The 26473-nt window shown below is 37.3% G+C and overlaps 1 protein-coding gene across 2 annotated transcripts in view; it reads right to left on the bottom strand.

Moving 5' to 3' along the window:
• Nucleotides 1-26473, bottom strand: part of ARHGEF6_1 (Rho guanine nucleotide exchange factor 6) — a 55696-nt gene that overhangs the window by 4545 nt on the left and 24678 nt on the right. For both annotated transcript variants that reach the window (XM_051217058.1, XM_051217057.1), the window contains 7 exons: nucleotides 20492-20567; nucleotides 15183-15451; nucleotides 13033-13555; nucleotides 11300-11635; nucleotides 8843-8899; nucleotides 6859-6954; nucleotides 9-2234 (listed from right to left, as the gene is read on the bottom strand). In XM_051217058.1, the coding sequence (XP_051065691.1) occupies nucleotides 1732-2234; nucleotides 6859-6954; nucleotides 8843-8899; nucleotides 11300-11635; nucleotides 13033-13555; nucleotides 15183-15451; nucleotides 20492-20567 (1860 nt within the window). In that variant the 3' untranslated portion in view covers nucleotides 9-1731. The remainder of the gene's footprint in view (nucleotides 1-8; nucleotides 2235-6858; nucleotides 6955-8842; nucleotides 8900-11299; nucleotides 11636-13032; nucleotides 13556-15182; nucleotides 15452-20491; nucleotides 20568-26473) is intronic.

Genomic DNA, 26473 nt, shown 5'->3' on the forward strand with positions numbered 1-26473 from the left:
ATTCTTACTCAACAACCACTTTTTCTGCTTCTTGTGTCTTCTTATTTGAGACTGTGGGGGTTTTATACGTTCGAGTGCTATCAGCTGTATATAGTATTCTGCGTTAACCAAGTACTGAACGTAACAATGGACTCAAATATTAATTAATTTTATAGGTTTTGTAGAGGCTTGTAAATTCAATATTAATAGTGTACCTAAATGGACAATCGGTAGATCCAACTTCTGAACATGCATATGGGCCTAAAAGTTTATAGAAACTTAGTTTTATCAGGATAAACACAAGCACTTACTATATCACGATGAAAGTTCGAGAAATCAAATGAGCTTCAAATGTTATTGAGTCATTTTCCCAATCTAGATGAAATGATGAGTGGTTAGTCTATATTTTAAAAATAGTTGTTTTATAGTAGTTGTATCCGGATGAGAACAGTGAATAGACGAACACTATACGTCTACTTTTATCGTATAATTGTTCAGTAACTAAACTATCCATATTCGTGTTCCTCTTATTATGAGCTTTAATTTGGCTCATAAACTATTACTGTATGATTTACCGTTCTTGAATTATGCCCAGCCTATTGATTAGTCTTCCTCATTCACAGCCACAATTGGCCAAATCTTGTATAAATGTTTTTCCCTATTTTATGGTACGATTTGGTCTTGAAATAAAGGATTCACATCGCGAGGCTGAGATTGGTGTTCTGGACATACCTGGCTGGGCTAGGTGGGAAGCAGGACCAATAAGTACTCTAGACTGCTTGCACGGGTTTTATGCGTCATTGGTCCGATAGATAAATCACTGCTCTCTAATTGTCAGTGTCGTTACGTTATACATTAATAGGATACAGGGCACAAGTTATAACAACAGTATAAACTAAAGGTCATGTCTGAGATGGGTCTACCAAATAGAATTCCATTTATGTTAGTACGTCCATCAACTATAATTAATTATAACTTACCACTTCATCTTTTCTTACATGAACGTGGAACTTAACAGATGACACATGTTATGTGCACTTGAATTGTAATCGACATAATAAGTCACTACTGTATAATTCAAGCACAACATAAATATCCATTGAAATAATATTTATTATGAATCTATAACCGTAGAATCTGATGAAGATATTATAAACAATTGTACCTTTAAATATTCCTTGTCTTTGGAGTAGTGTGTAAAGAATTTTAGATAAATTGTCACTACTTTTAAAAATTTAACTTTCATAAGAAAAAAGAAATTATGAAACTGATTTCAATCTTTATTAATAGAATAATGTCACCAGTATAGGTAATAATAAAGATAATAGTGATAATAATAATAATATCACTAGGAGTAATAGTAGTGGTAGTAGTAGCAGTAGTAGTAATAGTACTAGTAGTTGTAGTTGTTGTTGTTGTAGTAACAATACCATCAACAGCTAAATTGAATAGTGAATACACAATAAAACAAATTCAATAACTTGAACAAAAAGACAAATATTTATCATTAATAAAAAACAATGATGAAAATTATAAGGATATTGAGAATATTATCGCTTAGGTGTTAAAAGAAGAAAAAGTAAATGAATGATGATATTAATAAACAAATAACAAATACTAAATCCGATAACAAAACAAGTAAATAACTAAATGCCTTAATTTAAAAATAATGAAATGAGCCGTAATGATAGAGATGAAATTGAAGTAAACAAATATAGATCACAAAATAATAAACATGGATAATTCATTAAGTTAACGGCGACCACTGTGTGTTGGTAGAATTACTGGAGGTGGTGAAAATGTTTTTAAAATTGATTCACATTGTATGTTATGCGTATAACTGGAAGATTGATTAGAATTGCATGGAGTACAGTTAGTACAACTAGAAGTAGTTGTAACACTGGAGATAATCTTACTGTTTGAACTGATCACATTAGCTGCTATATTCTGATTCAAACAAACCGTACCATCTTGTGATAAGCACGTTTGTGATTTATTCTTTGATTCAGATCGTTTCAATGATGCTTTCGAACTAAACATAGAAAGAGGTAAGCTTTGTCGAGACAATTCAAATATGGAAGCATCTGTTATATGTGAGTCTTGTTCTTGTCTTGAATGCATACCCGAAGATGATGTGGATAGAAATGATGTAGACGGCTTTTTAGGATATCGGAAATGTTGTAATAATGTTCGGCTTTCAACTGGCGATAGAATACCTTGACCACCTATTTGACATTCATTTTTTACAGAGTCCACTAATTTTAAACATAGAGAAAAGAAAAATCCGAAAGTGCAAAGATTTATATAACTTAAATTACAGTGCATTATTGAAGAGAACCGGAAATATTAAACGAAGTATTTAGAATGTTAACTCCGCCTGTAGCTCTTCTAGAGTTACTGCCGGTCTCAAGCCCGGGTAAAGGAGGAGGGTTGGGCATGTGGTTAGCGTCCCCATCCCGTAGAAAACTAACTCGCTAAAAAAAACGCTTACCAGAAAAAATAATTCAAACCATTTTAACTCTGCCCTGGGAGTTAGAAGGTCCTCATTTAGATGAACTACGACGCCTCATGGTGAAAGCCGAGTTCCTTCGGAAGCCACGAGGCCGATGCCCCTTCTAACAACCAGAGCAAAAACTTTTGTAGGTACATGCAACGTCCGAACAATGCGGGACACCGGGAAGACCAGTCAAATATCAATGGAAACGAGGAGATACAACTTAGCAGTACGGGGAATCAGCGAAACCCACTGGACCCAAGCTGGACAGAAAAGGCTAGCTACGGGAGAGATGCTGTTATACTCCCGTCACGAAAAGGAAAATGCTCCACACACTCAGGGAGTCGCTCTAATGCTGTCCAAAGTAGCACGAAATGCACTTGTAGGATGGGAATATCAAGGATCCAGAATCATCAAAGCATCATTCAAAACAAAGAAGGAGGGGATCACAATGAATATCATCCAATGTTATGCACCCACCAATGATAGCAACGACGACAATAATGACCAGTTCTATGGGAGGCTGCAATCAATCATAGAGAAATGCCCAAGAAAGGACCTAACCATTCTGATGGGAGATCTAAATGCCAAAGTCGGAATAGACAACACCGGATATAAAGATATCATGGACGACATTGACGGGGGGAAAGAAACGAAAATGGAGAAAGATTTGCAAATCTATGTGCATTCAACAAATTGGATATAGGGGGCACAATATTTCCACACAAGCGTATACACAAGGCAACATGGATCTCACCGGACCACACTACAGAGAACCAGATAGATCAAATTTGCATCAACAAAAAATTCCGAAGGACAATGGAAGATGTGAAAACTAGGAGAGGAGCTGACATAGCTTCAGATCACCACCTAGTTGTAGCCAATTTAAAACTGAAGCTAAAAAAGAACTGGACAAGTGGACAAACAGCAATACAAAGGTTCAATACAGCCTTCCTTCGAGATACTGACAAACTCAATGAATTCAAGATAGCTCTCAACAACAGGTTTCAAGCCTTACAAGATCTACTGAAGGAAGAAGAAACTACTATGTAAGACAACTGGAAAGGCATCAAAGAAGCATTAACTTCAGCGTGTCAAGAGGTTCTGGGCCTAAAGAAACACCATCATAAGGAGTGGATCTCTATAGAAACTCTGGACAAGATCAAAGAAAGGAAGAACAAGAAGGCAGCAATTAACAACAGCTGAACACGAACAGAGAGAGTCCAAGCACAAGCTGAATACATAGAAGCAAACAAGCAAGTGAAGAAGAGCATTAAAGCCGACAAGAAGAAATACGTGGAAGAACTAGCAACGACGGCGGAAAAAGCTGCAAGAGAAGGAAATATGAAACAGCTTTATAATACAACGAAGAAACTACCAGGGAAATACAGTAAACCAGAGAGACCGGTCAAAGACAAAGAAGGCAAGCCAATCACTGAAATTCAAGAACAGCGGAACAGATGGGTAGAATACTTCGAGGAACTCCTAAATAGGCCGGCTCCAATGAATCCACCGGACATCGAAGCAGCACACATAGATCTTCCTATACATGTCAATCCACCAACTACGGAAGAAATTAGAATGGCCGTCAGACAAATCAAGAACGGGAAAGCAGCAGGACCCGACAATATACCAGCTGAAGCACTGAAGTCAGACATCGAAGTAACTACAAACACGCTTCACCTTCTATTCAAAAAGATTTGGGAGGAGGAACAAGTGCCGATGGACTGCAAAGAAGGGCACCTCGTCAAGATTCCAAAGAAAGGAGATCTGAGCAAATGTGAAAACTACAGAGGCATTACACTGCTGTCAGTACCAGGGAAAGCCCTTAACAGAGTGTTGCTGAACCGGATGAAAGATGCAGTAGACGCCCAACTTCGAGATCAACAAGCTGGATTCCGTAAGGATCGGTTGTGCACAGACCAAATTGAGACAATACGGATCACCGTCGAACAATCAGTTGAGTGGAACTCGTCACTATACATCAACTTCATTGATTATGAAAAGGCATTTGACAGTGTAGATAGGAGAAAGTTATGGAAACTTCTTCGACACTACGGAGTTCCTGAAAAGATTGTCAATATTATCCGGAACTCATACGACAGACTACAATGCAAAGTCGCGCATGGAGGACAGCTGACAGATGCATACCAAGTAAGGACCGGAGTCAGACAAGACTGCCTACTCTCTCCCTTCCTCTTTCTTCTGATGGTCGACTGGATTATGAAGACCTCAACATCTGAGGAAAAACACGGAATACAATGGACAGCTCAGAATCAACTAGACGATTTGGACTTCGCAGATGACCTAGCCCTCCTACCGCATACACACGAACAGATGCAGACAAAGACAGCCAGTGTGGCAGCAGTCTCTGCATCAATAGGCCTCAAAATACACAAAGGGAAAACCAAGGTCCTCAAATTCAAGGCGGAGAACAGCATTCCAATCACTCTTGATGGCGAAACTCTGGAAGATGTAGAATCCTTCACATACCTGGAAAGCATCATCGATGAACAAGGAGGTTCAGATGCAGACGTTAAGGCGAGGATTGACAAAGCAACGACAGCATTCCTTCAATTGAAGAACATATGGAACTCAAAACAACTTTCAAACAACATCAAAGTGAGAATCTTCAATACGAACGTCAAGGTAGTTCTACTGTATGGAACTGAAACTTAGAGAACTACAACAACCACCATCAAGAAGGTACAAGTATTTATAAATAGCTGTCTTCGCAAGATACTCAACATCCATTGGCCGGATACCATCAGCAATAGCCTTCTGTGGGAGAGAACAAACCAACTTCCAGCTGAAGAAATTAGGAAAAGACGATGGAAATGGATAGGACATATATTACGCAAATCGTCAAACTGCGTTACGAGACAAGCCTTAACTTGGAATCCTGAAGGGAAACGGAAAAGAAGAAGGCCTAAGAACACACTACGTCGGATAATAGAAGCAGATATGAAAAAGATGAATAACAACTGGAAAGGACTGCCCAGGACAGGGTTGGATGGCGAATGCTGGTGAGCGGCCTACGCTCCTTCACGAGGAGTAACAGGCGTAAGTAAGTAAATAATTTAAAATTTTAACCATAGAACTGAATAATATTTCAAGAGATCTAAATTAATATTCATAAACAAATCAGATGATCGATAAGCGTTTCATCCTATTTGGGACTCGTCGGCTGGATGTACCTGCATCTCAGAGTTGAAGTTCACTCTGGAACTCGAACGCAGTACCGTTCATTTCAAACGCCATCGCGTTTTTCACTTAGCTACTGAGTCCTGATAGCCACCTGTTAGGCGGTGCAATGCGGTTAAGTTATATTTACTTGGCGTTGTTTATTTGTAATTTCGCATTGTTATTTAGGACTGCGATTGATCAGTCTCTTACTGGCAGATGTGCGGACTGCCTCGATATTGTGAACATCAACTCTGAGATGCAGGTACATCCAGTTGACGAGTCCCAAATACGACAAAACGCGCTTCCTCCATTCCACTGTTAGCCACTATCGATCTTTGCTTATAAAGCTTGTGACTTCAGGCAATATCGAGGCAGTCCGCACAAGATGTACATATGCCAATAAGAGACTGATCAATTGCAGTCCTAAATAACAATGGGAAGATACAAGTAAACAACACTAAGTGAATACAAAATTAAATGTTTATAACTACAAGGAAAGTTTGTAGTATTTATCCTTCCTCTGACAGATGGATATTGAACACTGTATTCGTTATTAGATACCAGAATGGGAATCAAATCTTTTGGTGATCGGAATTTACGTTTCTTGGTCGATATTTTTCGATTAACATTAGCTAAAATAAGATGATGTTTTAAAAGAAAGTATAGGACAACGAAAGTATGGTATTAATCTATGTAGCCTGAGATTGTAAACTTTTTCAAATTACAATCAAGCTACGTTAGGTACTAACTCTAAATAATTAGTACTGATATATAGTTAAGCTGGAAATTTAGTTGACTAAATAATACGAAAGTTTAATTTTGATTAAAATCTAAATATGGTTGAATTAAATCCCCGGTTAAACAACAAAGGAAATATTCAATTCCCATTTCATTATTAAACGATAAGCAGAACAAGTGTTTACTGCTTTCAAGGACCACTCATTGCGTATGTATGAAAGCATAGCCTAATTCAACTCACATTAGCCGTGAACAATTTAATATCTAAAGTTTTTAGAAATATCAACCGTGTGGAAATTGAACATACGATCTGATAGCATAAGCATGATATGTGAATGATAAACTAGACTTGCGATTTAGTTATTGAAGAAAGTATCTAGAAATAGTTCAATTATTGATTTCATCTATTACAAGTGTGTTAAACGTAAACAATATCCCACAAAAAATAAACATTAGCTTACATGTTCGATAACTAGGATGTGTCCATGAACTAGCGCAATATGCTTCAATAACTTGTAAAATTTTTGTATCATCCGCCGTTCGAAGTTCATTTTCATCTAATTATTGAAAAAAAACAGGATGACAAACGAGAGGAGTCATAAACTAAATTAATTTATTCATTGATTAGCTTAGCACGATTCACATTTAAATCAAATTAAAGAAAATGAGATATGTACGAGAAGATGAAATGAACAAATAAAGACAAACAACATATTTACCACGAACAAATCAACTAGTGAGTAAGTAGGCAAAGTCAAGTATTTGATTGAAGGGATTAAATACGAAGGGAAATATAATCGGATTTACAAAAAAAGCATATATACATATATATCATGAGAAGCTCTATGATAATTAAAGTGTGTAACTGTAGTGAACAAGAACAGGAGTTGGTACAATCGAATGTATTTGAGCACAAAATTACAGAACATCTCACTAAAATCTGAGAACCATACAATAAATAGTTAATTTGCAAAATATCAATCCATTGTCTCAAAGGTGACTGTTCCTTTTGTAAATATCAGTCCATCGTCTTAGATTTAACTGTTCATGCATTTTTATACTAATTGCTTTCCGCTCCCGTTCTTTCCTACTCGATTTTCTACTGAAATACATTCTATTCCTGACCATCGTTATATACTACTTATGTGGATATAAGTAGCGCACACCACATAGCCAATAAATTTATTTGTGACCAATCTCCCAACATTTTATCGTTAATAAGAATTTTAGCAGTGTATTCATCACTTAATAATTAATAATGAAGTTGGAAGATATAATTCAATTCAAAATAGAAAAAAGAAGAATATTATAAAAGTAATCTATGTGCTTTAGATACGAAAAAAATGTTATCCAAGATACTTATCTAAACGTCTTTGAGATTGTTGCCATAACAACATAAACACAGACAGACAGAAATTCTGATATACTACATTGTACAAAAGTGAAATGATCTATTAAGCTATACTTGACACGTTAAGAAGAAAATCTATCGACTAAATGACAACTATACTAAATCAATTAATGATGAAGCGATAGCGATAAGAAAAACTTAAACCAGATCTAGGTATTCAAAAAGATACAGTAATAAACTTATTACCTCTAAAATGATCACACAATTTATCTTAACTGTCTCTAGAACCCACCAACTTGGTTCTAACACCTAGTAACCTCTGACCTGTTCTTGAATATATATATATATATATATATATATATATATATAGTTATCAATTGTCAATTGTTCCATGCTATTTCTTACCTCTATGTAAAATTCTAATGCATATTTGGTTGTAAGCAGCTGATGAGAAACCACGAAATATGATGAATTCATACTATTCTGCATCAATATTTTTTTCTGGCTTTATTTAAATTCATAAAGGGAACTAATTGCATGAAATGATGATTTAGTTATTCTATATACTATACATGACTCTTTTCAATAGCTTTATGGTAAAAATTAAACTGTAGTCAAATAGCGCTTAGCAAAATATTGAGTTCTGATATACTTCATCTTAATTTAAGGAATGAGTGGATATACTTGTAATTTGAATAATGATTAGTCAAATATAACTTAAGGGATCTAATAACGCCTTTAAACAAAACAAAAAAGTAGTAGTAATCACATTTGAGAAACGTGAATTCACTAACATTGACGAAATAAACCCATTCAATTTAACTTGATACATTTGAAAATATCTCGTCTGACTTCTAAAAAGGTTGATGATCATAAGCTAGTTTAATCGTGACAAATTCATTACAATCATAATTTGAATCTAATTAAAAGAATTGAACTTTGTAAGTGCATGCATAAACAAACTAGTACATACAAGAATAGTTATAGTTAAAAGCCAGTTTGTATTTAATACAGAAATACAAAAAAAGTAGAAGACAATAAATTGAAACACTTCAATTATAATTATAAAACAATACATGAACATTATGATTTACGGATTTTTCCAGTTGAACGTAATACATCTTCTGCAGTGATAGCACTTTTCTGACGATCTAAATTAAAATTTAACATCACATTACAATTATATATATATATATATATATAGTGTAACAAGGTATTTTTAGTCAATGAGTAAACGAAACTTATCTTGTTTGCTTGATGATCATTAGCCATGTGGTTCAAAAAGAACATTTCATTTCATTTCTGATTCAGAATGAATAAGTCTATTACGTGCAACTCATAGAGTAATGAACATCTGTTGTTAAAGAGATGGCTAACACGGACCATTGAAGTTTAACACAATGGATACCTTAGTCGATTCATATATAGTTAGTGGTTAAACCAATAATCATAAATGAATCACATGTTCAAACCCTACTCCTTTAATGTCAGTTTGAGGAGTTAAGTAGTATTACAGGACCACACAAAAATATTTTGACTCGGAATCAAGTACAAAATTTGTAGCGGTTACATTATTAATTGATTTTTTTAAGGAGAAAGTAGGTAAGAGAAAGAAATGCACCAAATGGTTTGAAGCGGTAACATTTTTACATCATATTTCTAATGACCGTGTCCTATACATATATGCAGTAGATTGATAGTTATTACTTCACATATACATGAAAAATGTAAAACTAGAGGTATGAAAAAGTTGTACACAAGTAGAATATTATTATTATCTCGAGGACATAGCATATGAATTCAAACAAAATATATCAGAAACAGGAAGTTAATCAGAAGTAGCATGATGAAAAGATCAATCAATGGCAATCAGAAGTGACCTAAAAGTCAGGTTTATTTCATTGGCTAACGAGTGGATGAATTTCCTAAGGATTAGAGTGGTGTTTATATGAGTATTTATGCATTTTATTCGATCGTCGAAAACACTTTCTCGTTCAAGTAGTCATTTCGGGGATTAGCGCATAGTATACCATGTACCAGTATAAGTTTTCGGACACCGCTCATCACAACATCTTTTTAAAATTTTTCTCAGAGGAAATGACTAGTTACATATGCACTTGTCACCAATGAATGGAGAAATAAACTAAATGGGAAATTGAGGCAAACGCGTACATTAAAAGTATGAAGTAAAGAACAACTTACTATTACATAAGAATTGTACAGTTCCTAAAGGGAATATATGTATATATCCATTTTCATTCGTAAGTTATTGAAAATAAGAGACGAAAGCTTAATTTTATGCATAATAAGCTAATTAATTTGATGTCGTGTTGTAGATTACAACAGTTAATTGCGGTAGCACATTATTTTTTTCTAATTCACCCTTAGTGAGTCAGTAAGCATCTCTTATAGTGCTTCAAAACAAGTCAACAGTGATCATGCTGCAGATAGAACTAAAGCATTTAGGCTTATTTATGATATTTTGTTCCATATTTCTAGAGTAGTTTTCACGTATATTCCATAAAAATTGATAAATACAAGGATATGAGAAAACAGTCTTAATCTTTGTATTCAAGAGACGTATAGTGTCTTCACCCCTTATGTAATTAAAGAAAATTTAATAAATGATCCAACCAACTGTTTACTCATTTAATCAACCTCTTTCCGTGTCTCTACAATAATTTCGGTTTTAAATATTGTTAACGAAATGGTGGATTTGTAACTCACGTGAATGATTTAGGTAGAATTTTGTTTTCTGAGATAGATGAAGAACAATGAAAGCTTCAAGAACAAATCATCCAGCTCAGAGAACAAAACTCCACCTGAAACACTGCTTATTCATATACAATATATCATTTAGTAGTTTCTCTCTCTTAACATATTTGTTTTGTTTATCATGATAACCTTGTATGTGTTATTACCTTCTGCATACTGCACACTAAGTTAAGAAGTGAGAGGGATCAACGGGGATGCATTGTCATTTTTTTATACGTCAGGTATATTTTAGAATTGATTATATTTAGTAGTTTAAAAAAACAAATTCACTGTGACATACATCTCTATATAGGATGCATGAAATAATATAGAAAAAAGTTAGTAAGTTCGAAGTTGCTTAAGCATAAGCGTACTCCCATAATGTGAACCCTATCAGCCTAGTCAAAAATTGTTTAAATTCTCCACAAACAAGATGAAAAGAGAGGCTAGATGCCCAGTAAGTAACGCTCAAAGCCAATTTGTGATGAATAACTTTTAAAATCCTAAAATCCCGATTCATATGGCACACAAAACATCTAATGATAAACAGGCTTAATAAGACTATGAATATTACTGAATATTTATTGGTTCAGTTAAAACTCATACTATTATGTATTATTTTCATGTCAAAAAGTTTAGTTTACTCTATGAGCAGACAGTGTAAAAAACCATATGGTTAGTGAAGTAAATATTCAGTTATACAGTATATGTGCTAGCATATGAACAATAAGATTTATGGATCAAAGATAAATGACAGTAAACAAATAAGTTTATAAAAAAGCAATTGATTAACATACCACCACGTTTACGATGCGATTCCTTACTTGAATCGGTAACCTTAGGACTTTGAGCTCTCACACGGTTGTGTTGATTTTTGTGCGAAATAGAAAAATCTAACAACAGACCAGGAATATTCTGATCAATAAGCAATCCCAAATTATTTAATGCATTAACTGAACCGATTCTATCGTCTCTATTAAAATCTAATGGACCATCGACACGAAGACAATGAATTGCATGAATTAAGTCATTATCAGATGATAATTGTTCATTATTTTTATAAGGAATAATACCAGGCAAATCAATCGATGTTGAATATGACTGTCGTGTACCAACTATCGATTTATCAATATCTAAACGGAAAAAATATATATTCATATGAATAATAAGTTTCGTGGTGATTATTTAATGTCATTGAAACTGTATTAATACAGAAGAAATTTTCCTTACAGAAAAGACACCATACAAATATAAAACTGAATTAAAAATAAAACAAACTTAGTTAAATTTGGTTATGTCCAATTTGGTGATGAATACTTATTGTAGAAACTTTGTAAACACATGTCACTCAACTAAAGAGGTCAGTCAGCTACAACGTAGGACCAGGCACATATATGCAACGGTCCAAGTTACCGTACCTCATTAACACAACAAGATGGACAACGGATCCATAAAAGTAGTTAATTCAGAGGTGGTAATATATAAAAGAAAGATTGAGATAAGGAGATAGTACAGGAAGAAAGAATCAGTTCGTAGAAAGAAAGAATGAAGCAATTTTAATCTCTTAGTCTAAGGGAAGACAGAGAGTGTATACACCGACGCCATTGTGATCGATTCTGAGCCATATCACCAAGAGTCTCCAACCATTGGTTACGATTGTCACGCGGACCCCAGCCAAGTAGTCTGCATCTACCAACATGGCTCAGACTAGAAGTTAGTGACTTCAAGCACTGATGCCACGTTTTGGTTTGGCCGCCCCTAACTTTCTTCCAACCATCCCCTACACCGGTTAGCATTGCACGTGGTGGTAAACTGTATTCAGGCATACATAACACGTGGCCCAACCATCTCAGTCGATAAAGATTCACAACCACATCGACTGATTTACCATCATTTCCTAATACGCTGCGTCTAACCTCACTATTACTTAACCGGTGATCCCAGCAGACGCCAGCAACATTTCTGAGGCATCTGTGGTCAAATACTAGTAGCTTACGAGTGTCTTCTACTCTTAATGGCCAAGTTTCGCTGCCGTAAATAAAAACAGAACGAACTGCCGCGCAGTATACTCGTCCTTTTATTGATAGACGGATATCTCGCCTTCGCCATAGGTGACGTAAGTTGGCAAAAGCCAAACGAGCTTTTCGAATCCGTGTTGAGATTTCATCAGACACCAACCCATTAGGGCTGATCAGACTTTCAAGATAAGTGAAGTTGCCAACGCGTTCGACTACTTCACTACCCATCCTTAGTTCAGGTTTTGACGCAGACCAGTCCTGAAGCAACAACTTGCATTTAGAGGGAGAGAAGCGCATTCCAAACATTCTGGCATTGTTGCTCAGTGCAACTAAAGAGGACTCTGCATTTAAATTCATCTACAAGGTAAATAGAAGGTTATCAAAGCCACTTATATTCCATTTTCTTAACGTTGACGAACCAATAGCTATACATCTACAAGAACCAAAATTGTGTCCAAAACAAAATGGTACAACCTCTTCGAAACAGTAGATTCTGAATGCAAAGAACTTACCAAACCAGAGAACATGGGCATTAGTAGTAATTCTATGCGGTAAAAAACGTAAGCCTGAAGATGATGTTAATACATCTGAAGTTAGAACCACTGTGCAGGTGTTATCCACTGGTGCGAAGATTTGTTTTGATTGAGGGTCAATAACGGATGATTGACGATGTTGACTTTCATTGTTTAGTTCTTCAGCACATATATTCGATGGTTCAGTTAATGGTCTAAGAGCTTTACTTTTTTTCAATGATGAAGAGAAGCGACGTTTATTATCATCATTATTGTTAGTCGAATTGCTGATGAAATTATAAATATCTGTGATTTTTACAGCATTATCATTATTGACAAAGGATATTTTAGAAATATCTTTTGTGTAAGTGTGTTGAGCAGCCAAATTGTCAGTGGAGTCAGGAGGAAACTTGAAACTTTGAGGATCTTTCATTGACAATGTCGACATCACCAGTGTTGATTGATGCTGATCAATCTGATTATTTTCATCTCTTGTTATTTTTGATGATTTTAATTTTTCATTCTAGAAAGCAGGTAAAACATTCGTTAGAAGGATAGGAAATACTAAAGAGATCTGATTCACTGCCCAAAGTTAACATAAAAATAAGACTAAATAACTTTCACTGAAGTCCCATTCTTTGCCCTGGTTGATTTAATAGTGAAGCTTTCAATATTTTACTGAAAAACACTATTAACATAAACTTCAGGTGGAAAATGACATAGAAACACCAACAATAACCAATCAAGTTTGAGATCGACAGGACAAGCTGTCAGTCATATATGGAGAAATTCAAGTAAACCACTTTTAACTGAAGTCGGTGCTGATAGCGTTGATCATCCAGCACAGAAGATAAGACTTCACTAAAATCATCCATTTATGAAAAAATACAATGAGAAACAACTTCAATTTTAGGAAAAATATACTGGGATAATTACTCTGAACTAACAGAAAAAATTCTCATCTTCAAACATTAGGACATAACTACTGATGTATTAGAACCATGGTTACTGTGATTATCCGGTAGACACGTTGTTAATCTAACTCTTTTTGTCATATTTGTCGTTCTTGAGTACCGCATATTTCTGGATATCAGAGACGTTGACAATTCCTGTTATTCGGATGAAATCTGCTCTATCTTTAGAAAGTTCAAATATCAAAGTTAAATAAAATCAAGTCATCTGCCACCTACATAGAGATCTTTAAGGCTAGTAAACGAATTGCAAAAATATACAACCTAATTAAAACCTTATTTATTTCACTCTGAGCTTCCGTTCAACGATAGGATTTACTGTATACACAGTTATACACAAAGTCTTTAAAGTTCAACAATTTTGTTGAATCTGGCACTCTAGCCATTCTCCCGTCTACTAGGTGAGTGATTGCTGAATATCGGTGTATTTTCGCTAGAGATTACATTCGGAACAGTTGGAGTTGCACTCGTCCGTCTACTATGAAAATGTCAGTGCAGTACAGCTCAACTTGCTAGACAGAAAACAAATATAGCGAAATATAAGGCTTTAAATGAAATCGCTAAAACATTTTCACTATAATATGCAGTACTAATGCAATAAAAGAGAAGATAAATAGTCGGAGGCAATGGATACAACAAGTTTATTGAACAATGAGAACGCTGTGGATAAACTTAACAAATTTTCTGTATCGTAAAATTTATAAGTTGATCTTAATATAAAGGGAATAACTTTTAACATTTTGTACGGTGAATAAAACAGTGATTGGACCTACAGACTAATCATTGAAAACCAACTTGGAAAACTATTGAATCACAGATTTCGCATTTTTGCAGTATTACTCGGATAAGAATCTACTCTAATAGATGGTTATTTATGATCGAAATAGTCCACTTTAAATGTAATTGATTCAAGAATCGAATAATGCAAAGTTGGTCAAGTAACGATATATGGTGGAGACTTCGCTGAGGAATTACCCAATTACCAATTACAAATTAGTGGAGTCAGTTTCGAAGCACACAATTTGTGGGTGTCCTAGTGACAATATCACTACTGTTAACCCACCGCCTTTTGAAAGTTGAAACAATCAACGGTTTTTCGGAAAATTCTTTCATTATCACCCGTTCAACCAATTTCTTAAAGATCTCAACAACAAAAAATGATAATAGTAAAATTTTTACATCTAGTGTGTCCTTTCGTAAAGGTAAAGAACTTAGAGATGTATTTCCATGTCTGTCCAAACTATTCGAATCAGGTTGACTGAAGAAGTCCAAAGAAATACTCTCATTTTTTGTATGACATTGATCAATATCTGGTGACTGTTGTTCATTCTGGGTCTGATATTGTATTAGGTCAGTTAATGTAGATACCAAAAGATCTCTAGCATTTTGATCTGTACATGCAAGTGTTATTTGACAAGGAATAACATCCATATTCATGGAATTAAGATCTAAATGAGAGACAAACAAACCAGGGGAAATATGGAGAGAGTACATACATGAGAAATTTACTGTAAGAAGAAAGATATTTTTGTAAACTTTCAATCAGAAGCTCTGTACACGAATATCCTAACGGTTAATTAAACCAATGTAGTAATACTTAGTATGCAACTGATAAAACAAAAAAAAAATGAAATGAAAATAATGACAATATCAACGGTAGTGGGAAAAACTAAATATTGATGAGTAAATTTCGAAAAGAAGGGATAAATTCGGGGAATAAAAAGTACGAACTAATTTTGGAGCTCTGCAGTTACGGATATGTAAAGCGTAAATGCACCTACACCGTCGTCACTGACTCCGATCCATGTTATCCGACGTTTCCAAACACTGATTACGATTATCGTGTGGACTTCAGGCAGGTATTCTGTGCCTACTAACACGCCTCAGTCCAATAGTTAAGGACTAGTGTCACATCCTGGTTTGGCCGCGGTACAAAATAGTTTATGTGCATTAAACACGCCTCTTCGCTGACAAGAGAACCTTGTCTATATCAACGTAATAGGGTTTCCAGGATAACTGTTATAACTCTCTCTTTTCTTACGGTTATGACCCAGCTATTCCTATTGCTTAGTATTCTCGGACACCGATTCACTCGACAAGTCCCCAAATCAAAACACGGTTGAACAGGAAGAGAATATATTCCAAATAACAAGGTTAGATGGAAGTAAGGAGCAAGTCAGAAGCACAATAGGGAAAAACGTCAGTATATTTATAGTTTTTACATAAGAAGATTCCAGAATATTCTCCAACTATCGACTAGTGCTGATTGGATAAGAATTAGCCAATCAGCGTGCACCAAAGCAATCATGCATTGAGCATGCTTTAATCTAGTCTATGTCCCGCTAACACCTCCCCTCTGAGCAGATTCGTAGGATCTGGTGCTAGGGTCCAACTGCAACTGAGTGACTGGCTTGTGCTTTCGATTAGTTCATCGTCTAGGCAATAAAGAATTGTCACTTTTTTTCTTGCACAGAGACTGACATGTCTGTTCCCGGCGTTTTGATTTTTTTAAAATAAAAGTATGCATAACTTTTAGTTCTCCAACATTCTCCTCCTCCGCGAAACAATGTCGGATCCATATATCTCCAAGTTACAAATAATAGGACTTTATTTAAACGATGTTTCTTGCATTGAATGTCGGATCCACTAGAAATGACTAGATGATAATGAACGACCTTTGATTTGAGGTCAGAGTTTAATTCTTCTGAAGCATTACTTTCAAATCCATTAGAAATTTCATCAGTGGATAATGGATCATTACGGAAATCAACATCTAACAAAATTAAATTAGACTTTTGACCATAATTTGACTCAGCCGACATATCTTCCTCATTTTTATAAGAAATTTCATCAAAATTACATGCATTATTCTTAGAACCCATATCTGATACATTGTCATTAGAAATCGGATAAGCTGATTCGGTATAAATTTCTGTTTCACAATGATTTTGAGTAACATTCAGTATATTTGGGTTCATCGTGTCACTGCAGTTATTTTCTGAATACGAGTCCCCATAGCTTTTTCGGCTAATATCACGTGGACCATAATTTTGTTCTAGCTGAAGTTTATTTTCAGAGCTAGACAGGACCAGTAGTGTTTCATTCAATTCTGGACTCCGGGCTTCATCTACAGGGTCTGGCTCTTGATCATCTCGTATTGCCACAACTTTATGAGCATTCAGCACAGTATTTTCTTTCTGTGAGCCGGACACGTTACAAATATTACGTTCTGATTCAGGTATAAAAGGATTTGAACCCTCCACTAGATATGCTTCTGAAATGTCTGTTACTGCATCATAAACAGATTTCTTATTTTCTGGTCGAGTGAAAAGTGTGCTCAATAGTTGTTGTTGCAAGGCTAACAACTTCTGCTGGTGCTGTAATATTAACCGCAACTGTTCTAAAGAAATCGCCATTTTTCTTTAGTTTTTCACCGTCGCCACTGTTATAAATCTCTCTTTTCTTACGGTTATGACCCAGCTATTCCTATTGCTTAGTATTCTCGGACACCGATTCACTCGACAAGTCCCCAAATCAAAACACGGTTGAACAGGAAGAGAATATATTCCAAATAACAAGGTTAGATGGAAGTAAGGAGCAAGTCAGAAGCACAATAGGGAAAAACGTCAGTATATTTATAGTTTTTACATAAGAAGATTCCAGAATATTCTCCAACTATCGACTAGTGCTGATTGGATAAGAATTAGCCAATCAGCGTGCACCAAAGCAATCATGCATTGAGCATGCTTTAATCTAGTCTATGTCCCGCTAACAATAACCAACGGTGTCCACGCACTCAAATAATTCACTCTCTATAACCAATTTAGGGGGTCATGCAGGCTAGTCGTGAGACAGTATTTTGTATCTAGAGAAAGAGAAATGTATACCAAACATCCTTGAATTGTGTTCGGAAGACTTTGGACGTATTAGGGTTTCTACCTAACAGAACTACATCATCACCATATTTCAAGTCAGTAAGTGATTTTCCTGATAAGAGGTCAATCCTTGAAAAGCCAGAAAAGAAAAGAGATTTGACCAAATGAATATTCATGGCAAAGTTAAATGAAACTATAGGGAGTGGCCAATCATAGCGAACACCTCGTAACGTTACCAAATTTAACGACAGTTCGTCATAAGCTCTGAATTGATGAATAATCACATGAGATTATATCCAACTGCACCACTAGTTTCAGGTTTCTAACAAACGTCTGACATGTATATACAGCAGACCCCATACTATGATTCGCTACCTCAATATGCATACACACTACATAGACAATGTCTCTCCATATGACTAAAGTTGGTGCTCTGCAAAGATTAAGCGGTCGTATCGGCATAGTCGCAATAGACGATCACCGTCATGTGTTCACTGGTTAAGGACGTCAAAAAACTCAACTTGAATTAGCAAACAGACTTAGGTATTTAAATTACCTGCTACCATAACCACGTTTCTGAGCCCCGGGGATTCTGAAGGATCGGAAAGCTTTCTATAGAACTCAGCCTTGGTGCAGACATTGGAGGGTGTTAGTAGAAACGATGAAGAGGCAACAGTGTGTATCCGCGTCTTTCTGAGTTGTTATTTAACCATCTAAAGGGACAGCATGTAAACGACAGTGAAAAGGAATCCAGTCAGAGAGTACCGACCCTGTCATTGGACACCGGTAGAACCACGAGAAGAGACGGTTGTCACTTTTCTATTGCCCACACCGTAGAAGGATAATTCTTCCTGACAGACGTGGAAATGGAACTGGACCAGTATTGGCATTGTCATAACCGAGACGGCTAGGAACCAACAGCTCGAGGTCGGTCACATACGACATTTTAGTGAGTAATTTTAAAGCCCATGTAACAAAGCCTTACAGCCGGTGACAGAAATTTCTGGGCCAAGTCAAGGCGTCCTACTTTAAAAAGTTAGACTTTTCTAACCCACACTTCTGAGAGAAAGTGGTATTGCTGCTAATGCTGGTCATCTGAAGCAAACGCCTTGATGCAATCACACCGTACACCTGACAGTATTTCGACATGGAGTTGACTAACAAACTAACGTTTTGAAGATTAAGGAAATTACGAGAACTATTATTACAAATCATAAGGATGGAAGCCACTTCCCTCTATTGAATTTATTCCTTCAAAATATGACTCCTTACAAGAGCAGACAGTAAGTCAGTAAACAACGCAGAACTTCGTATGTACGTACATCAGTTCAAGTTGCCACACCACATTACCACACAGATACAATTGTCGATTCAAATCCCGTAGTGGTAGAGGTAATAAGAGTATAAGCAGTAATCGGGAAGATTAGGGTTTGGAGATGTTATTTAAAGAGTATAATCCAGTGAAATAAATTTGGAAAGTGGAAAAAAGGGACATGAAGAATTTAGAAGATTAGAATTTGGGAGAACACAAAGAGTGTATGCACCTGCGCCATTCCAAACGATTCCGAGCAATGTCATTCAGGGTCTCTAACCATCGGTTGCTATCATCTCGTGGTCCCCAACCAGGTAGTCTACACCTACCAACATGACTCAGTCCACTTGTCAGTGACTTCATGGACTTGTGCCATGTTTTGGTCTGGCCGCCCCTAGCTTTCTTTCAACCTACTCCTATACCACTGAACATAGCACGTCGAGGTAGTCGGTCGTTGGGCATACGTAACACGTGTCCCAGCCATCTCAACTGATGAAGTTTTACTACTTCATCAATTGATTTGCCATCCCCACCTAGTACCTGTTTCCTAACAACTGCATTACTTACTCGGTGGTCCCACGATATATGAGCAATATTTCGAAGACGCCTATGATCGAATACTAGTAACCTACGAATATCCTCTACTCTTACCGGCCACGTTTCACTGCCATAAAGTAGGACGAGACGAACTGCTGCGCAGTAAACCAGTCCTTTAGTTGATAGACGGATATCTTGCCTACGCCATAAATGACGCAAGTTGGCAAAAGCTAGTCGAGCCTTCTGTGTCCGTGCTGAGATTTCGTCACACACCAGACCACAAGGGCTGATGAGACTTCCAAGATAAGTGAAGCGGTCGACACACTCAACTACTTCACTCCCTATCACTAGTTCGGGTGTCGATGTAACCCAATCCTGAAGCAACATTTTGCATTTCGAGGGAGAGAATCGCATCCCGAACATGCTTGCATTGTTGCTTAGAGTGGTCAGAAGACTCTGCATTTTGTCAGCGTCTTCACCAAATAAAACTATGTCATCAGCATATTCTAAGTCAACAAGTGAACCTCCCGGTAGAAGTTCAACCCTTGGAAATTTAGATGAGGAAAGTGTTATCTCTAAAAGTACGTCAACAACAAAGTTAAACAAGAGCAGTGTTTTGGTAGTTAGACTAGTAAGCTCAGCTTACAAAAGGAAGTGTGATTCATTGCCAGATACATCTACTTAATTACTGGACTGGTTTAATAATATAATTTTAGTTACGAAATATACAGTGAGAATATTTACACAGTAAATTATCTATTTACCTTTAATCAATAAATCTAAATCTGTTTCACTTTCGGTTGATCTAATCACAGCCAAATTGTTCAATGGTATTTTGACCTGTTTTCAACAAATCATCAACAAAATTTGTATGAAATGTACTGCTCAATAAAAATTCTAATGAGCATTACAAAAAAACAGGACTAAACGAATGAAACGATAACCCAAAAATACTCATTTTATCAATAAGGAAAAGGAGTAATCAATGTTTTTCATGGTGGTCTAGCTTCATTTAACTTATGAATTCAATTATAAATTTACTAAAATCTCCACAAAAATCCTTCCGATAATTTTGAATACGTAAATTTTGTACACTCGTTTATCCGGACGACTATTCAGAATAAAAAGCAATAAAGCGAAGCGAAGGCGAATGAGCCAACTCGACTTGATGAAACATGACTCAAAATTTATAGTCAGATAAAAATAAGCTACAAACATGCCATGAATGGCGTAAGAAATACACACAGATGCTCATGTAGAAACAGAAATGATTAATAAGAGAATAATTAACGAGGTCAAAACGTGACTCAAGAAGAATGAATAAATTGGTCTATTCGGAAGCTAGAATAATCCATATAAGCTTGACATAGCATCAGACACTACAGGCCGATCGATGCGTATTTTACTCAAAAGAATTCGAGAACATTATCCGACCTGGCTCAAAAGAGGCGGAAATGGCTCAATAAGAAGCTCAATAATCGAACGCAGATCACTCAATCAGAGTGGACTGAATTCAAATTCATTTACAAGGTAAATAGAAGGTTATCAAAGCCACTTATATTCCATTTTCTTAACGTTGACGAACCAATAGCTATACATCTACAAGAACCAAAATTGTGTCCAAAACAAACTGGTACAACCTCTTCTTCTACCATGATCTCAATATCTTGGAATTTTCATTCTTCTTTATGCTTTTCTTCATTCATAGCCATCTGCTTCCCTTCCATATTCTCCATAGAATTTTTATCCCCAAACGGTATTTTTCTGTTTCTATGATCCGCCTGATTGCAGTTCCTCCCAATTTTGACATTTCATCTTATCATACTGAGTCTCTCATTCCCAGTTATAATTTCCCTATATTCATGATGAATATACAAGTCCTAAACAACAAAGTTATTATTAGTTTCCCTGATGAAAATAATCTTTAATGCTTTTTTATCCCACCTCACTGTTACCATGTTTAACAGAATTTCATTATCACTATTATTGTAATTATTATCATTTTCAAAAATAAGTATATATTTGCGAATGTACAGTTTGGAAATGAATTCGCCGAAAAGAGAACTTTTATGTCGAATAACACAATACAGTAATCCACTTATTCAAGCCTGACAAGTCTTTCAATAATTAACAGATATTTACCACAAACACGTATTTATGTTGCCTCAAAAATGTTGCACACGGTAAGATAAAGGAAGAATAGTATGATTAGAAAATCATTTTCAAACCCACTGTTAAACTGTAAGAATGAAGAGTAATTGAACATTGTTACTCCGCGCAAAAAGATTGGTAAGAAAAGTGCATTTCGCTGATCACCTGTATGGAATCAGGGTTTCCCAACTTCCATAAGTGGCCCATCAGTACCAAATGACATGGTTTGAACACTAGATATCCACTCTTACCTTATCACAGTACATATAGCCAAGTATGGCTATGCTATAACAACTTATATATAATTCAGTGCAAAGCATCAACAGCCTAAATAATTCAGACTTTACTAAAACTGTGGGAGAAGGGGGTCGAAAAACAATTGTGTAACTGAACCTCATAAAAAGTACTGCAGTATACTGATTCTTCTATTTGGCTACCAACATCAAATTAAGTGGATCAAGCTTTAACCTTGTGAACCAAAATTAACCATAATACTCACGTAAATGTGAATATGTGTTATTAGCAGTAACATTAGGATTAACGTCTAATAACCAACAAAAGCATCGGTTTCAAATATAGGTTTTCGTGTTTTATAGAGGAGACGTCTTGCTTGAAATTGTGTTAATTTTAGTGGTATTTTAGTTACTACATTATTACTATCATCTTATTCACAGCTGCCATTAACTACTACATATTAAAACAGTCGTACCAATCTTAACAACTTCAGTCAGTCAGTCAGTAAACAACGCAGAACTTCGTATGTACGTACATCAGTTCAAGTTGCCACACCACATTACCACACAGATACAATTGTCGATTCAAATCCCGTAGTGGTAGAGGTAATAAGAGTATAAGCAGTAATCGGGAAGATTAGGGTTTGGAGATGTTATTTAAAGAGTATAATCCAGTGAAATAAATTTGGAAAGTGGAAAAAAGGGACATGAAGAATTTAGAAGATTAGAATTTGGGAGAACACAAAGAGTGTATGCACCTGCGCCATTCCAAACGATTCCGAGCAATGTCATTCAGGGTCTCTAACCATCGGTTGCTATCATCTCGTGGTCCCCAACCAGGTAGTCTACACCTACCAACATGACTCAGTCCACTTGTCAGTGACTTCATGGACTTGTGCCATGTTTTGGTCTGGCCGCCCCTAGCTTTCTTTCAACCTACTCCTATACCACTGAACATAGCACGTCGAGGTAGTCGGTCGTTGGGCATACGTAACACGTGTCCCAGCCATCTCAACTGATGAAGTTTTACTACTTCATCAATTGATTTGCCATCCCCACCTAGTACCTGTTTCCTAACAACTGCATTACTTACTCGGTGGTCCCACGATATATGAGCAATATTTCGAAGACGCCTATGATCGAATACTAGTAACCTACGAATATCCTCTACTCTTACCGGCCACGTTTCACTGCCATAAAGTAGGACGAGACGAACTGCTGCGCAGTAAACCAGTCCTTTAGTTGATAGACGGATATCTTGCCTACGCCATAAATGACGCAAGTTGGCAAAAGCTAGTCGAGCCTTCTGTGTCCGTGCTGAGATTTCGTCACACACCAGACCACAAGGGCTGATGAGACTTCCAAGATAAGTGAAGCGGTCGACACACTCAACTACTTCACTCCCTATCACTAGTTCGGGTGTCGATGTAACCCAATCCTGAAGCAACATTTTGCATTTCGAGGGAGAGAATCGCATCCCGAACATGCTTGCATTGTTGCTTAGAGTGGTCAGAAGACTCTGCATTTTGTCAGCGTCTTCACCAAATAAAACTATGTCATCAGCATATTCTAAGTCAACAAGTGAACCTCCCGGTAGAAGTTCAACCCTTGGAAATTTAGATGAGGAGAGTGTTATCTCTAAAAGTACGTCAATGACAAAGTTGAACAAGAATGGGGAGAGTGGACAGCCCTGACGAACACCACTTGAGGTAATCAATTCTGATGACAGTTCGCCATAAGCTCTCACTCTACCAGTTGTGTTCGAGTAGAGAGCCTTTATAAGGTTAATGTACTTCTTTGGTTCTCCTTTCAGTGACAAACACTGACATAGAACCTCACGATCAACAGTGTCCAATGCTGCCTTAAGGTCGAGAAATACTACCATTGTGGGGCGTCTGAATGTGTGTCTGTGTTCTAGAACCTGACGTAGTGTGAATATCTGATCTATACAACCACGTCCAGGTCGAAAACCGGCCTGGTTTTCTCTAATCTGCTCTTCACGAGCTTTGATTAGGCGTCGAAGTATTATTGAAGCTAATATTTTAGATACTATATTTGTCAAACTGATTCCTCTGTGATTGTCACAAGAGGACTTTTATCCTTTCTTGTAGACTGGCACAATCAGTGATTGAGACCAGTCAGATGGGATTACGTCCAGTTCCCAAATTCTACCTAAGACCTCGGTTAATCTCATTGCTAATACTGGACCACCATCCTTAAAAATCTCAGGAGTAAACCTGTCAGGGCCTGCTGCTTTCCCTCGTTTCAGATTGACTGGAGATCGTGGGAAACCGAAGTGTGGCTGAAGGCCAGTTGAACTGATCCCTAAAGTGTTCTGCCCATCGATCCAATCTCCTGGATTGAGAATGAATAATATGTCCATCTTTCTCTGAGATTGTTTCGCTAACGGTCGGGTTCCTAATTCCGGTTTCCTTAACGAGTCTGAACAATTGTCTGCTATTACCTATTGCCGCTGCCTTTTCCATCTCTCTTGCTTTCGCTACCCACCAATGCTCGCGATCATTGCGTAGGCTTCTTGTCAGCTTGCGCTTAAGCTGACTCCGCTCTTCATTATGTTCAGAGCCAGGTGGAATGAGTTTCCGAGCATCTATCAGTGCGATAGATGCTGCTGAGATCCAGTGTTGCTCCCTAACCTTCTGGTTTACCTTACTAGCAGATATCACTGCTGTTTCCACAGCTTTTCGGATATCATTCCATGCTGCCTCGGGGTGGACATCACATACACGGCTGCCTAACTGTTTTCCTAGTTGTTCCCCAAATATACTCTTAGCTTGACTATCATTAAGTAGGCCCCTAAGAGGTTTCCTTGCAGCGTCTTTCCTACGTCCAGTAAGACACAAGCGAATACGCGCTCGTACTAGAGCATGATCTGAATCTAAGCATGTGCTCCAGAATGAGCGACAGTCTTCTATCGAGCCCCTCCATCGGTGGCTGATAGCGATGTGATCTATTTGGGTCCAACGTTGGGACGAATTAGGAGGTCGCCATGTTAAAAGATGTTTTTCCTTATGCTTAAAATTAGTATTTGCAAGGAACAGGCGCATAGCATATCTGAGCATAGCTGCAACAGACGGCCGCCATTATCTGCTCTTTGAGCCACGACACCATGAGATCCACCTAGGTGTCTTTCCCTATAGCTTAGTTTACCTACTTGAGCATTAAAGTCACCGGCCACTATTACTACATCAGAGCGCCTAGCTTTTTGGAGAAGGTCAGAAAGCTTTCTGTAAAACTCATCTTTTACATCATCTGAGCTGCAGTCAGTGGGAGAATAGGCAGAAACGACGAAGAGGCAACGATGAATGTCCCTATCTTTCCAGATTCTTGCTGTTCCGTTCAGTCGGACAGCGCACAAACGGCTGTCTACTGGGATCCACTCTAAGAGAGCTAGTTCTGCCTTAGGACTCAATGCTATACCTACACCGACAAGGCCACGGGAAGCAGAATCAGGGCTTCCAGATACACGAAGCGTAAATCGAGTCGGTTCTTTATTTTGACATGGTGAGGTTAAATGAATGACGCTACTCGGATCTTGTACGCGCGTTTCGGAGACGCAGCACACATCGATGGTGCGAGATTCTAAAGTCCTAGCTAAGGAAGCCTGCTGTCCTATTTGGCAAAGTGTTCGTACGTTAAAAGGTCCTACGTGTAGTTTAGAGCGTGGTTTCAGGAGACCAAGAATAGCGTTCCGCGTACTCGAATCGTTTGCTCTAGCGGTGCGAGGTGATAAAGAGACGTGAGGAGGGTTAGTCATGGAGATAAGAGAGGTATTAGAAGGTGTAGGAAGAATTTGAATGTGACCAACTTGGTCTCGTGTGCTGTTACGGGTATGAGGGCTGATGTCACTTCCCCGCTGCCCACACTGTGGAACGGTATTTCTTGAGGAACCTGAAAAGGAAATTGGATTAGTGTTGGTCTTGACGACCTGGGAGCGTGACCGCAGAGCCCAAGGGACAACTGCTTGAGGCCGGTCGCGCACGGCCTTTTTGTGGAAGATTTTTGATGTGTTAGCTCCGTTCTTCAAAGGGCCTTACCGCCGGAGACGGAAATCCGTGAGGTAAGGTGAGGTGTGGCATTTTTAGGGCCGACCTTTTCTAACCCCACCCCTCCTTGTGGGAAGGCAGCATCGCTGTCATGCTGGTTGTCCGAGGAAAACACCTTACTGCTGTCACACCCCTCTACAGTCAGCAGTACGACTTCGCCCTCAGACCTTGAGTTGCTGCTTTTAGTCTTACCGTTCACCAATCGACCTGCCTGGCATGATAGAACCTACAGGAACATATGTTCCAGCCATTATAGCTCGGTTGGGTCATCACGATAAGCAAGCCCGACCACCGCGTC

Source organism: Schistosoma haematobium, chromosome 6 (assembly GCF_000699445.3).
Source record: "Schistosoma haematobium chromosome 6, whole genome shotgun sequence".
NCBI lineage: Eukaryota > Metazoa > Platyhelminthes > Trematoda > Strigeidida > Schistosomatidae > Schistosoma > Schistosoma haematobium.